The sequence below is a fragment of the Manduca sexta genome, chromosome 27, assembly GCF_014839805.1.
Source record: "Manduca sexta isolate Smith_Timp_Sample1 chromosome 27, JHU_Msex_v1.0, whole genome shotgun sequence".
NCBI classification, from domain to species: Eukaryota; Metazoa; Arthropoda; class Insecta; order Lepidoptera; family Sphingidae; genus Manduca; species Manduca sexta.
The window spans coordinates 12,610,269-12,624,882 of record NC_051141.1 but is presented as its reverse complement, the minus strand read 5'-3'; the positions used below and the strand labels follow the sequence as shown (position 1 = coordinate 12,624,882).

Below are 14,614 nucleotides of genomic sequence, written 5' to 3'. Positions count from 1 at the left end.
GTGAGTTAATAATTTGTGGTGGTATGAAACACAAATCACTTATTGATAAAGGTTGGTTAACCTGTGCAATGCAGGTATAATATAAGCAATGAAAAGAGGCGGCTCTAGCTCATGTGCCGCCCGTGTGCAATCAATTCCTTGGCACACCTTAGGAGACGCGCGGTCAAAATAGAATAGGGACTTACAGTTATAGTTTTCCGGGTGCAAGAAGTTCCACTTTTAATCATATCGAGAAGTAATATGTACACGGCGACACGGCCTACCCTAATCTGTCAAAAAATTGTAGCTTGCATTTAAAAGAACATACCGTAAGACAAACGATATTTATCTGTGTAATATCTGGAGTGCAATCTAAAATACTAGAAAAAATATTTGGGTTGTTATTATTCATTTCACGTGGGTGGAACACTAAGGAACACGTACATATATCAAATCTCCGTTACGCCAAAGACACTGTCTTCAGGATTAAAACGAAGTTCATGGTCGTCGATCGAATGGTCAATCTGTCTGATACGCGAAATATCATCCCCAGTATCCAGACGCTTGACCTCTACATCTGTCTTGGGTTCTTAATATGCAGTGAAGGTAGATGCGTTCCCGGACAAAACTTAAAGACATATGTAGGAAGAAGAGAACTATTATCAACACCACAATGCGCCTCATCAGAGCATTCATATTCCCTATCTTCCTTTATGAAGTTGGAATCCAAACCTGCACAATTGCTTGAGAAAAAGAGGGGATCGATGCGTTCGATATGTGGTGCTGGATGCGAATGCTGAGGATACCGTGGACCGCCAAACGCACAGACGAGTCGATCTTCTCACACTTTAAAGTAAAGACACGTTTAACCACAATATGTCGCTAACGCATACCACACACGCCAATGCATACCAACCCGATGGACAGACCAGAATCTGTCCATCGGGTCTCGCTTTTTTAATCTTGCTTCCTCTTTCATTATTTAATATTTTAAAGATTCGTCTGCCACCAAGTTCCACAAATTAGTGGAAGATGCGATGAACAGAAACAGATGGTGACAAATAATATGCTCTAAATGCGATACTTCCAATGATGACCATAATCCCCAGTCATTAGGGACCGATTACACAGAAAGAGAAAATGCACTATAGGTGAAGCCGCCTCTGGCAATGAACTAGTGAGGAGTACCTAACTGAAAGAGGACCTCAAAAAAATAAACTCCATATATTCTAAAATAAACAGGGATTGTTTATTAGCTGTCTTTATCGTTAATTTATCAACTTTTATCAAATTATCACGCCCAGTTACTTGCCATAAGAGTTATTGACGTGGCCGCTCGTGAAGTTAATAGTATAAACTATAAGTGCTCTTAAGGGATAGATATCCATGCGAATGAAAACTTTGATTCAATCATGAAAGGATACGAAGAAATAATTTTAGTAAATGTTTGTTGCCTACAAATTTTATTGAATACTGTCTACAATCAAACAACAAAAATTCTATTAATTTTAAAGGTTTATAAAACGGATAAAAAATGTCTACTCCACCACGCCCGGTGTGAACTTATGAATCACTCAAACCGCTACAGTTAAACGGCAAAGGAATGATATGATAACATGACCCATATCAATCAAATTATCAGCTAATAATATTACAATGTTCAATCTAGTTGTATCTATTTGTAATAGAAAAACAATTTAACTCAGGCTATGTTATTAAAAAATATAAACATAAAACAAAAATCAAGTAGCCGAGATACAATAATTACCAAATATTCTTTTCGTACAGTCAGCCATAAAAGTAGTTGAAAAAACCCAAATCACTATTAAGTGTTATTGAAACATTTTTTCTTTGATGAAAAGTAAATTAAGCCCAAATTTTTGTTAAGAAATTTGATAAGAACACAAAGGTGCATAGACGATTTGAAATTCTGAATTTGATTAGCTACTTATGTGGATGACGGTACCTATCAATACAAAATAATTAGTTCTACATCTTTGCACTAAAAGATATAAAAATGTTTCACTAAGTTCTATAGGTTGCCTTTTTTAAATATGTACAACTTATAGGATCTGGTGGGTGGGAGAGTGCTGTGCGGCGTGGAGTTACTTCACCTCTGGGCTTTGTCAAACACGAGCCGTACGGACATACTGCAGGCGGTGACTAGCAGTAATACGCGGACTATGGTATTAGTTGGGACTTTTGTTACCTAATCTGAAAATACCATTAGCCAGCACTTATTGTACAAATCAATATGTTTTTTTAATACCCACTGCTGTCTATCGACGGATTATAAAACAAAGATATACGTATAAAAATTAAAACTAATTATAAATAAAAAATATAATAAAATTAAAGCACCATCATTTATTTTAGTATAACGTGTCTAAATATGCTCTAAGAAAGCAACGTTGTAATACGAAAACTTGCTAGGAAACAAAATAGTGGTTCACTACTAGCAATAATGACTTCAATGTGTGTTAAAGACATAGGGATAGAGTAGGTAAATGTGCTAAAAATTATACACTGAAGAATATCGATATTCACAGTGAAAGTCTTATGTACCGGCAATTTGTTAAGATAAACTGTTCGCATCGGCTATCACGCCAGCTCGTTGGCTTTGTCATTGGTTACATCAGTCTTTCTAGAAGCATCTGACGCGTCTTGATAATGGATTTTTAAGGGTCACAATCAATGACGGATGGTCTGCCTTTGGTGGCCTATGATGGTTTTCGCTCTGTTAAGTCTATTTGCACCTATTCAAGTTTGTCTATAAAAATCTTATGTACTTCTTTTTTGGAAAATGCCTATAAATTTTGAGTTTGTGGCACATTTCAAATAATAGCCAATAACAATATAAATATTTTGTGCTCATGAAATACATTTTTATATTAATTTATTGTGTATAAATTATGATAAAGGGTAGCCCGATAAAATGTTGACACCCTTATTGATAACTTGATGGTTTAATCGGTTATTTGTGTGAGTAGAGCTGTTCCACGTATGATCCAAAAGTCTGAGGGCATATTGGTAGGCAAAAGAACTGGCAGGACGAAGTTTGTGCTGTGTCCAGTCGTAGACAGTGTTCCGGCTCTTTCAGAAGTTTTGTACAGTGGCGCTTGATAACGAGGATCGGGCTTCGGCAGCTCCAGCACCGGGTAGAACCGCACCACGGGCAGGGGAGGATTCATTTGTCCTAACAGACAATTAAATATTAATGTTAATATTCATAGTAAGTAAGGAGGTATATCTATTGTTATTGTCGCCTCAGTTGCGTGGATAAAGTTTTGGAGTCGGTTTTCGAGCGAGAAAGGAGAAAATTAATTAGCGAGGATTTTTCACATGATTTTTCCGGTATCCTCCAAATGTAAACGTAAGCCGGACGTTAAACTAAACCGAATGGTCTGAGGTTTCGGCAATTATCTTCTAATAAGACTGGTGCGACATTATAACTCTTTTAAGATTTGTTCTTCATTACGAGAGGGGTAATTGTAAAAACCTGGTAGAGCATCGACAAGGCAGTTTTGTTTCATGTCCCACCGGCCCGCGTCTATGAACAAGCCGTGGATGTTGACGCCGTCTTCGGGGGCCACCAGATTCTGATACACATCAGGTTCGTCTTCCTACGAAAAGAAATTGATAAAAGCAAACAGTTGACACTTATTTTTTTTAATACCTATGTAAGGTTCTTTTAAATTTCGTTTACTTACTTTTTTTCTCTTATTTTGTTTATAAATGTCTTCTTGAGATAGAAACATTGGAATAGGGTCGAAATCAAACAGGAGCGCATCGATGGGGACTCTGTAGCGCCTCGCGAAGGCCTGTAGCGAGCCGGTAAGCAGACCTTGGGGGAAGAAGAGACCCGACACCCAACTGCTTGGCTGTATACCGTCCATCAACCATTTCTAAATATAACAGTTAACAAAACATTATAGTATGTGCCTAATTCGATATACATCACATTCCCTCAGGAGAAGCGATATTTAGTGCACAAATAGATTCTTCACCAATTATATATGCCATTTGTGTTCTGGAAGTTAAATTAGACTGAAAATGAATGATTAGCAGATCCTCACATTTGTTTATGTAATTAGTGACATACCAACCTCCATAAAATCAATTCTAAGTATGAGATCATGGATCCAACTGCCAAGCGACTTTAAGGAATTATACCCCTTTTTGTGCCATAGGGCTGGTACCTTGTTATTTAAAAAAGAGTTAAATACCTCTTCAAACGCTTCCGACATAACTACCACTCCCTGTAATGAACATAAAGCATATTCATGCCTGAAATCTAAACAGTTATTGCAATGTTCGTTATATTAAAAAGCAACAATTGTTATACCTTAATAGCCTTCTGTAATTCATTAAGCGATGAATGTATAAGTGCAAGTAACGTATTAAATCTATCTGTTTCATGCAGAAGCACTGTAGTCAGCGAGTGGAGCTGCCCCATGTCGTCTGGCACCATGAGGTCTGGGTTCACTAGCGTACTGTCGATCTTGGTCGAGATCGAGGCGCGGGTCTGGTCGCAAATCCGCCACACGATCTGATCGGGCGTATCTCCGCCACCCCCGCCGCTAGCACGCGGTTGCACGTCAACTATAGTTTTTATGAGAGTACTCGTTTCTTTATTCTGTATAAAATTACACCCAACAATTATAACAGTTCCTTTCTTTCTTAAGGGTTTTTTTATTATAGTATTTTTTTATATAGGGATCAAGATATATATTACGTGTTTTTGGTTTAGTATTCAAGCTAAATAACAAGATTATAAAATATTACCTCAAACGCTATATTAGCGTTATCGTGCATTCCAAACACTTCAGGATCCTCAATAACAGGCAATGTTTCTATATATTCTCGGAAGTCTTCCAGTTTATCCGCTCTAGGACAGTAGTATGTCCCTGATAGCGAGTATTTGTAGTCATCTTCCAAAATCGGAGGGGAGAAAAAAAGTTTCAGGATTGTTGTCAAGCAACGCTGATCCCACATATCGGTAACACGACCTCCGTATGTAATTTGACCTAAAATCATAAATTATATGTTATGTAATTTATTATTAGGTGTTATTTAATATATGGGGAGGGAACCTTCAGATGCAGTCGGTCGCTATTTCTTGGCCGGTTTGAAGTTAGTCACAACACTTGCTCTCAGTATTTTTCGCCACTGGCTACAAATTTCAAACTGGCCGTAATTGAGCGAACTTATTATAATCGCCTACAATCAAATATGATATGTTGATAAGTGTAGGTAAAAACACTTATGAGAAGAAAATGTAGAGTTACTATTACTATTTCACCAAAATTGCGGTGCAATCTATAATGTCTGAACCGATAATGGACATTGGTGTTGAGATGACACGCGCTAGGCGTGACCACTTACTGGTGATGTACTCGAGCGCATCCCAGGGTATGTGCCCGTCCTCGCAGAACATCTGCAGGTTGAGCATGGCGCACTCGCGGTCGCTGTTGTTGAATTCGTACGTGATGTTCCACCCGAGCGGACCGAACTTTTTGCGCTCCTGTATTATTGCGTGGAACATGCATATCCCAAACAGCATAGTCCTCCAATCCTGACCGAGCACTGTAATCAAAGTTTTACTCTAACACCAAACTGAAGCAGAGTGGTTATATTAAATTTGTACTGAAGATCTTACTCGCGGGTTTGCGCGCAAAAAGTCTTTTCCAAACATTTAATCCTATGAGAGCGAATCTATTGTATTCCATAATATTATTGTCCGAACCTATGTGCTTAAGTCCGTCGAAATATATTTTGCGGCTTAGGTCTATCCGTGATTGACTAAAAACTTCGAAAGTCGACAAAAATATGTCACTTGCCGTGATTCTCAAAGAAATCCTCTTCCATCTCTACTAAAGCTCTCTTGACGTTTGCTTTTAATCCTTTAGGCGGTTCGTTGGTGACTTTCACAGAGTTCTGCAGCACTGATACTGGGAATTTTGGTGTGGGCATTGAACTCAGATACAGGCGGAAGTCAGGGTGCGGAGTGCCAGTGTCACTTCCCAGGTTAGCTACAATTTGTTCCAGGCTCAACATCCATGAGGCAGCTAAGTGACAATTCTGAAATATCATTGCTATTAGTCTAAGAATTGCTATTTGGTAAGATTGATATCTGTAGATATATAGATTTCTCTAGCAGAATGATATTGCGTTGGTCGAGCCAGTAGTGTTAGTGATAAAGTCACAAATATTTCTATTATTACAAACATTATAAAAAATTCGCTACTGCATACCTGTAAAAATATCCAATCTCCTAAGGGTTTTGCATTGTTTATCATTTTCTCCGCCACTGGTCCTTGGCCCTGCCCAAGCGATATGGAATGCACGCGATCGCGCATACCCATCTCTGTGGCAAACTTCTGGAACGCACCGAACGGATCCGAGCCAGTACTTAGCACAAACACCAGCGGAATTATCGATGTCGTATCAGCATACCTAGATAAAGATAAGTACAACACACACGAGGTTCGGAACAATACATAAAGACATATCAGAATGGCCACTCTATTCATTGAAATATACCTTGACTTATTAGGTACCGCTTAGACACTTATTAAAATTTTTACTTGCTCATAAACATTGTACCCACTGCCGATCAAAGGCCTCCTCACTCTCATTATTAGATCATCTCAACCTACAAAACTGTTCTAATGTGGCTTTGGCATCGGTAGAACTATGTTTTTATGCAGTAATTTTAAAGTATTTAAATTTAACCGAAAAAGGTATGTAGTATTGTTAAATTTTATGTATTTTAAGTATTTTAATGTTAGTGTGTGCGGAGTGCAGCTCATACTTTGGGTTTCAAATTCATCATAAATAATTTTCTGTCGGTTCTTGTGTCAGAAGGGGTTAGGGTTTAAATAAAAAAAAAAATATATTTTGATACCACGAAAAGAGAGTAAAAACCCGTGAAAGCGGACGTACGGAGCAACATGGTCTTAAATGAGGACCAAGCTTAAGTAAAGATTTAAAAAAATGTAGGAAGGTATCACGTAGTAGATGCTTTACATACAGTGTATTCAGCTGAACCGTCGGGCTCTCTATGAAGACGGAGCCCAGGCTGATGCTCACGTACTGAGCGATTGCAAATACCAATTTTTCCTCTTTCAGAGCCTTAATTATCATCAACTTTTCGAACGAAGTCAATTTTTCGTCCCAGTTTATTTTCGGCGCACTTTTGTCGTTCAAGTTTATATGAATATCCTGTAGGTATATTTATTTTGACACTTTAGTAAATGTTCATTTCATCCGTGTTTAATGAATTTATCATAATATTGCCATGATAATATTGTACTTGCCACACTAAATGATCCTATAGAAATTGGAATCTTTTTGAGACAATCGTCTAATATTCCTGTGAAACTGGAATCGGTCTCCTGCAGATGATTGATGGTGAGCCACATTTGGTCTGTCAATGATTCAACTAATGGCTTTTTAACGGGTACCTGTTTGAGGATAAGAAAAGGGCTAAGCAATTAATTATACTGATATGTAGCGAAGAATCGCGGAATTTGTTGGGTAGATGGGACAAGAGTCCCGTAAAAACTCTAAATGTCACACACGAATAATCTTATAGTACGTAATTTATAGATATAAATATAAGAACAGAATCTGGTGTGACTACCTAAGTTGAAAGTAAAGTATAACAATAAAAAAGTATGTGACGAAAAAAGCGGTTTAGTGCACATCTCCATAACTACTGAACGGATTTCCATGTAGTTTATAGTAAAAATGGGCAGAGTATAATCGAGAACAGAGTATAAACATTGCTTCATTAAAATGAGATATCTAAAAACAAGGGATCTTTGTAAGTCGACATATACCTACGAGGTTGCGGGCACAGAACATTCATGCGTCTTCATGTAATTTCGACCATATAATATTGTCGACTTACGACTTTGGTCCCGGCTGCTCCACGCAGTATGAAATTCCACTGATCGGGTGTGATTAAACCTGCATTCAGGTAAATGGCCATATTGAGCAGAAAGCTGAACACCAGCTTGTGCCTCTCGAACAATCCCCGGGATACATTGCGGTACACCGATAACGTTATTTCTCGATGTAAAATATCCAATCGTGTTTCTAGTATGTCGCATTTCTCGCTCTTTTCGATTACAGCATTAAACACCTACGTACAGAAGTTATGGATCATTTAATTTGATCTGTGACTTCGTTTGAACACCTCAAGATGAATGATATCAATTTAAGCTAAAGATTATGCAGTTTGCAACCGACTACTGCAACTTCTATAGACCGATGTGAAACAATGAATGTCACATACCTGATTGAAATACTTTAACGAGAACTGGTACATGGGATCTATGTCTGCCAACTGCGCCACCGCGAAGTATAGCACCGCGCCGCGGGTCGCGACCGTGCGATACTTCTCCCGCGCTGCCGATATGCTGATCTCTGTCGCTTCTGTTTCTTCGAGTCGAGCATTTATTATTTCAGACGTTTCCTAATTAAAATTAACATAATAATTTATGATCAATGCGTACAAAATCCATGAAATTCTCACGTCTCTATCAATATAGAGACAAAAACTAGAGCTTTTATTAAATAGCTATTAATTAGAACTAGCTATGAAATAGTACTTATATTAAGGTCAATGTTGCTGTTATCTATGCCTATTATCTAGTTAGCTTATTCGCCTTACTTTGATTCAAAAACAAAGTCAATTTAGGTGAAATAAAACTACATTCACTACATTTTTAATAATTTAAAAGTTATTGTTATTATTAGATTAATATGATTATTTTCTTATGATCAATAATAGTATACCTTACTCTCATTGAGAGTCTCTATAAGCTCTTCATCGTCCAGAATATTTCCAGTCGAAGCATACAGTAGCCGTAAGATTTTGTCTTCAATCTCTAGTAGAGTAGCTTTGTCGGTGTTAATGCGCACTATCAGTTGAGTGCGGAGTATTTCCAAATCTGGCCTCTCTAATCTTACCACGTCTCTGGTGGGTAAATACTATATTATTAATGAACAATACAAAAAAGTGAGGAGGTTACCCACTCAATTGCGTAGTATTTTTATATTTACTCATTTATGATATTGCAAAGCTACCAAAGAATTATGGATGTTAAGTACAGTTTAGTGCTGACACTTCACGGATGTGCAATTATTTTTACTGAGGAGAACAATATTGCGAACACGTCATCGAGATTGAGACTTTTTTTATTATGATAGTAATTTCAAATGCAGGTGTTACTGTAATTCCTGTAAACATTTTAAAAACAGTAATAAATCATTATTAATCAATACCTAGAAGATTATAAACAAATTCACAGGACTTTAAACAATGAAAAATTTACAGCACCATAAATCAAAATATATCTACTAAAAACGAACACTCACGCTAAAAGTTGGTCCTCGAGCCCGGACAGAGTGACGGTGAAATTGACTAGCGTCACTTGTATGCAGATTTCGGGCAGGTAGTGCGGGTTCGCGAGTTTCGTGGTGAGGTACAGACGGAAGTTCGTGTCGTATTCGATGTCGCTGTCCCCTAAATGTATCAACAGACGCCCGGCCTAGGAACAAACCGCAAACCTATACGTACGTAACTGTTATTGGCGTCTATACATATTATGATTATAGCTTCGCGTTGGAATACTAGTCATAATCTGGTATGTGGTAGATTAATATATATAATAATGTCGGTAGTATGTGGTACATTTATTACATATATGTAATGTCAGCCCTGTATTATATATTGTTCCAATGCTGAGCTCGGGTCTCCTCTACAATTGATTAGGTCTTAGTCCACCACGCTGGCATAATGCGGATTGGCAGACTCCACAATCCCTCAAAAATCTTACAAAACCCTTCTCAGGTAGATACTAGGTAGGTACATTATATAAATTTAGTTAGTAAGACTTACTAACTAAAAAATCCTTTTGTGCATACAATGAGTCATAGAACATTTATTTATAGATAAGCAGACTAAGCTAATTTGAAACTTTGAAGTTATTCTACCTGAACGAAGGTCTGTTTGAGTAGTACCGGCGACAGAGTGGCTTCCAATGATTCTCCTAAATCCTCAATGAGCATCGGCCAACCGAGTCGTATACAATTTTCCAACATACGAATGTACGAGGGATCATTCAGTTTCGTTATTTGCAAACCATTCTCTCGTTCCATGTTCTTTATCCATCTATTGGCCTAGAAGTTAAATGTTATTTAAACTTCATTTATTTTTAAATAGAAGTATAGTGGCCAAGAAACTATACATTTCTCTTGATGCCTTATTGTGGTTATTTTAGTCACGCATTTTGTGAAGATGCTTCTCAGTTCATAATCCAAAACCATCCTGTGTGAATTGGCTATAGATACCCACCTTCTGGACCGTCTATGTATTTAAACCTGTCCAGCGACAGCGAACCTTGCAATACAAACATTGTGGTGATATTAGTACCTGTTCTTGAGGATCAATGGTAAGCGGCCATCTTCCCGCTCTAGTCACCAGTATACCATTCTCCGTGGAGATAGCATCGCGCGGCAGACCTTGAGAGTTCCATGTACGCACCGTGTACGAATCCGCCATTATTGATATAAGACTAGAGAGAATAATATGTTTTTTTAAAGTAGTTATTATAATTGAAACTCATGTATGATCATGAAATATTTTGCACTATTCAGGCCCGATCACCTTTTAGTATAGTAGAAGCTGCCTGTCTAAATTGAAAAACTGTTGGTAATATGTAAAAAAAAATCGATAATAATGATGTCAAGTACTCATTAATCAAATGTTCTTTTATTCAAGATGACAAATATTTTAGGAGAACATCATTTTAAAAAAACGCCTGTCTCAGACCTATGCATACTGATTTAAACCTTAAATGTACCATAATGTATAATAGTAATAAAAAGTTGAGTATATACTCAAAAGAATCCGATGAGGGTATTTCCAAAGCAGCGCACTGTTCGATCCATCGCAACTCAAGCTCTCGTCGGTAGTGTGAGGGGAACGCGCCGAAATACGCGATACAACCAGATGCTACTATTATGTCACCCGTTGTGCAGTGCAGCTGTTTAGTGGCGGACTGTGAAGGGGAAACATGTACAAAGCATTAGCGAAAGGTGAAATTTTCCGAAAAGGAACGCGACACAACATATACCTATGTACTAATATGCATGAACCCTCCAAGCGTGAGACTACCGTCGGTTATTTCGTTCGCCACTCTGTAAGGTCGTTACTGCACACGTCAGTGGCTCCAACAACACCATGACATATAAAAAAAATACAATAGGTACCTCATCCTTTTAAATTATTATTTAAAGTCGCTCTCGTCTGTATGAGACAGAAGAACATGACATGTGACGATTTAGTACCTACCTAAGTAACTATTATAGTAATGGCTTAATGAAGCGATTAAGATGCGTATACAGAGTCGTGTTGACACGGCGTTACTAAATGAAACCACATATTTATCTTTTAAATATAACTCTACAATAACTTACTTTTACCTTAGATTTAAAATAAAAATGTGTATGTTTCGATTAATAAAACGGGTCAATTAAAAGTAAGTTTAATTTTAAACGTCCTCGTACCATATTTCTACTACTTTAAAAAAACTTAGTATATTCGCACTAAATTACACAACGATAAAAAAACAGAACGTAAAACTGGCGTTTTTTATGGTAATATTCGTTATTCATGGATGATTTTTGGCTTAATGTTAACATAGGTAAAGATGAGAATAATATGGTTTAATTTATAAACGCAATATCAAAATGAAACTGTATAGTCCACTCATTTAATTAAACCTTAGTAATGGAATGTTTTATACAATAAACTTACTTTGACACTGTCTTCCCATCGCGTTTTCTCATCTGCTAAAGCCTGAGTTAGTTTTCCAGCTCGGGAGAGTCTCGCCGCAGCCAAATCGACATCAGCCTGTAATTTCTGACGTTCCTCTTCTACTACCTATGCCATTAATTGTATTGATTATTGATTTTGCACAGAAAATACTGTAATTCAACTTTTTCTACCTGATAATTAACGTGAAATTTTAACTCTTCTCAAAGTTGTTTATAATACGTTATAATATGTAAATAATGTCTATGATATTATATCACAATAGGACAGACAGTTTTGTATTTGTAGTGAGTCTAAATAGTAAACTAAAAAGGATGTGTATTGGAAAATAAAAATTAGCATGTCCATTACTTATGTTACATTTACCCTTAATTCGTCCATCATTTTCTCTAATTGTGCCTCAATTGCTTCAACTTCTTTCTGTTTTGCCCTCAAAACCGCCATTACGCTTTTCAATATAGCAGCGGCTTCTTTGTGCCTATTTTTTAAATATAATTTTGTTGGTTAAATATTTCGTCACGGTAACACATTATTTATTATATCATAAAAAGCAATTTTTAAATACAAAGTTAATGCTTTTTTGTAATAATGTTTTGAATATAAATAATTAAATTGATGCAGGTGAGCCGTACCCAAAACTTAAATAAAAATATTTACTTTAATATCTTAGGTTCCACGACTCGAAACACCTTCGCATACATGTCGATAGCTTGCACCCACAGAACCATGGAGCGACATACCTGAAAACAAGCTTAAATTATTTAATTACGTGACGTGCCGACCCTTCTTGGACATCGTTTACATTATAGGGACTAAAGAAAATATGTACAATATCATCAAGTGATAAGTGCTTTTTGTCTTAATGGAATAGAGTCATACACAGCCTAAAAACACAATGTTACAATGACTTACTATCACAAGGTTCTATTTTATTTAACATATAAGTCTATATTTGTGAGTAAAAATCTTCAATAATATAGAAATTAATTATTAATAATGTCTTTTGTAATTTTACTCACAAGAAAATCTTTAATCGTATTTTTTCAACGTAAATAAAAATTTACATAGAACCGTGTAATAGCAAGCCAATAAATACTTCTGGTCTTCTAGTGGCCGAAATTTCAGCGACAAATTTAATATATTTGTACCTAACACGTATACATAAATTTAAATTTTCGGCATCTATATGAACTTTAATGATGTCAATCACACGCTCCTTCTTGCACGCAATGTACTTAATGGCTACAACGTTTTCTTTTCACGTATTTATATAGAAATATTATAATGTAGGATATTATTTCATTAAACGGCGAAAATCTGAGATAAATTTAGAAACTGAATTGATATATAAAACCTATACGGGCTAATGGTATAGAGCATATTCTGGTTTGTGTGATATACAGAAATCCATGATGAGATACCTAAGTACAATATAGTTAAAGAAGGGGTTAACTAGAACAGTAAACGCTACAAGGAGTTACTTTTTGATCACACAAATAAACTAGCTAAAAACCAAAGAAAGAGATCAAAAACCTTCTGAAAACACGTGAAAATGTAACCAGACTGAAAGATAGTACATATGACCCTTTTTCTTTTCTTTTTGTTTTCGCGGAGAATGTCCCTTATTACTACCGCCCAGCCTTCGTGGGCGGCGACTGAGCGGTTATGCTGGGGTAATCGTGCCTTACGGCCCAGCGTTGAGCCGCCCGGATTTGATGACGACCTTCGGGCGACCACCGGGCCGAGTCCCTAACCCTATGTACAACTAACCTATGCACGGCCTACCAGCTAAAACTCCGCGGTGCTCCTCTTCGGCACATTAGGGACGGCTGCGGGCTTCCTCTGACGGAAGTGTCTTTGTCCGCAGCCGTCCCTGCGCGGTGCCGCTTTGCGGCCTGTCTCCTATGGGGGCTCAGAAGCCCCCACGCACCGAAGGACGCCCTCGGCGTCTACGGCAGCATGAGGCCAACTACACACTGCCGTCCATCCCGGGGGTCGACCGAAACATGGTGCATAAAAGGTCTAAGTTACTACTTGAAGGTGACTTTTAATGAAGAATCACCAACAATCATGCTTCACCAAGACCACATTTATTAATAACTAAGAAAGCCGATTGTAGATGGAATAAATGGGGACAATTAAAAGGTCAATGGTTGAGACTTTGATTACTTTATAGCCTCGAATCAAATAAGCTGGCAAGGTGTCACTATTGCTGCCCTATTTATGAACTTTTCGGTAGATTTATCAATTTCACTCCTGGTCTTACCGATCAATAACATAAGCTATAAATCTACCAGTTTTTGAAGATATGAAAATATTGAAGGAAAATTCAATTGTTACGAACGTCTGAATAAAGGCTTGCATGTAACGAAATGTTAAGCGAGTAATTTAGTAATTAAAATAATCGCCACTGAAGAAAATAACACTAGCGCTTTTGTTTTTTTTTTATTTGCTCTCATTAAATATGCGGGACTGCACAAAAAGATATGAAAAGTATAGAAATCCGGTTGTTGTTGAAAAGTTGGTAAAAATTGACGTACCGATTTTTATCAACTTTGTGCAGTTAATCTACTACTTTATTTGGCAACACTGGGACATTCCCCGGTCGTGGCCTATCGGTAGGTAGTAAGGAATTAGATACTTAGAATACTCTTAGGAAAGAGTAGTTTGTACAAACCGAGAAGACTGAAGATTAAAGACCACGACATAATTTGGTTGTTTCGATCCATTAGGGATAAGTCTATCGCAAGGATACATCATACTTTTTATGTTTGCAATTAGTTATAT

The 14,614-nt window shown here is 37.1% G+C and overlaps 1 protein-coding gene across 6 annotated transcripts in view; it reads right to left on the bottom strand.

Annotated features, from left to right (window-relative positions):
- Positions 1-1,409: 1,409 nt before the first annotated feature.
- Positions 1,410-14,614, bottom strand: part of LOC115445019 (dynein heavy chain 6, axonemal) — a 38,111-nt gene continuing 24,906 nt past the window's right edge. For 5 of the 6 annotated variants that reach the window (XM_037444008.1, XM_037444009.1, XM_037444010.1 and 2 more), the window contains 21 exons: positions 12,485-12,567; positions 12,194-12,305; positions 11,810-11,935; positions 10,891-11,051; positions 10,424-10,565; positions 9,985-10,170; positions 9,367-9,539; positions 8,785-8,965; positions 8,282-8,461; positions 7,895-8,128; positions 7,299-7,445; positions 7,013-7,203; positions 6,234-6,435; positions 5,820-6,060; positions 5,365-5,565; positions 4,765-5,006; positions 4,325-4,615; positions 4,086-4,238; positions 3,690-3,884; positions 3,479-3,602; positions 1,410-3,175 (listed from right to left, as the gene is read on the bottom strand). In XM_037444008.1, coding sequence (XP_037299905.1) covers positions 2,946-3,175; positions 3,479-3,602; positions 3,690-3,884; positions 4,086-4,238; positions 4,325-4,615; positions 4,765-5,006; positions 5,365-5,565; positions 5,820-6,060; positions 6,234-6,435; positions 7,013-7,203; positions 7,299-7,445; positions 7,895-8,128; positions 8,282-8,461; positions 8,785-8,965; positions 9,367-9,539; positions 9,985-10,170; positions 10,424-10,565; positions 10,891-11,051; positions 11,810-11,935; positions 12,194-12,305; positions 12,485-12,567 — 3,795 coding nt within the window. In that variant the 3' untranslated portion in view covers positions 1,410-2,945. Of the gene's footprint in view, positions 3,176-3,478; positions 3,603-3,689; positions 3,885-4,085; positions 4,239-4,324; positions 4,616-4,764; positions 5,007-5,364; positions 5,566-5,819; positions 6,061-6,233; positions 6,436-7,012; positions 7,204-7,298; positions 7,446-7,894; positions 8,129-8,281; positions 8,462-8,784; positions 8,966-9,366; positions 9,540-9,984; positions 10,171-10,423; positions 10,566-10,890; positions 11,052-11,809; positions 11,936-12,193; positions 12,306-12,484; positions 12,568-14,614 lie in introns of those variants that run through there. The other variant, XR_005113210.1, reaches the window with a different exon arrangement.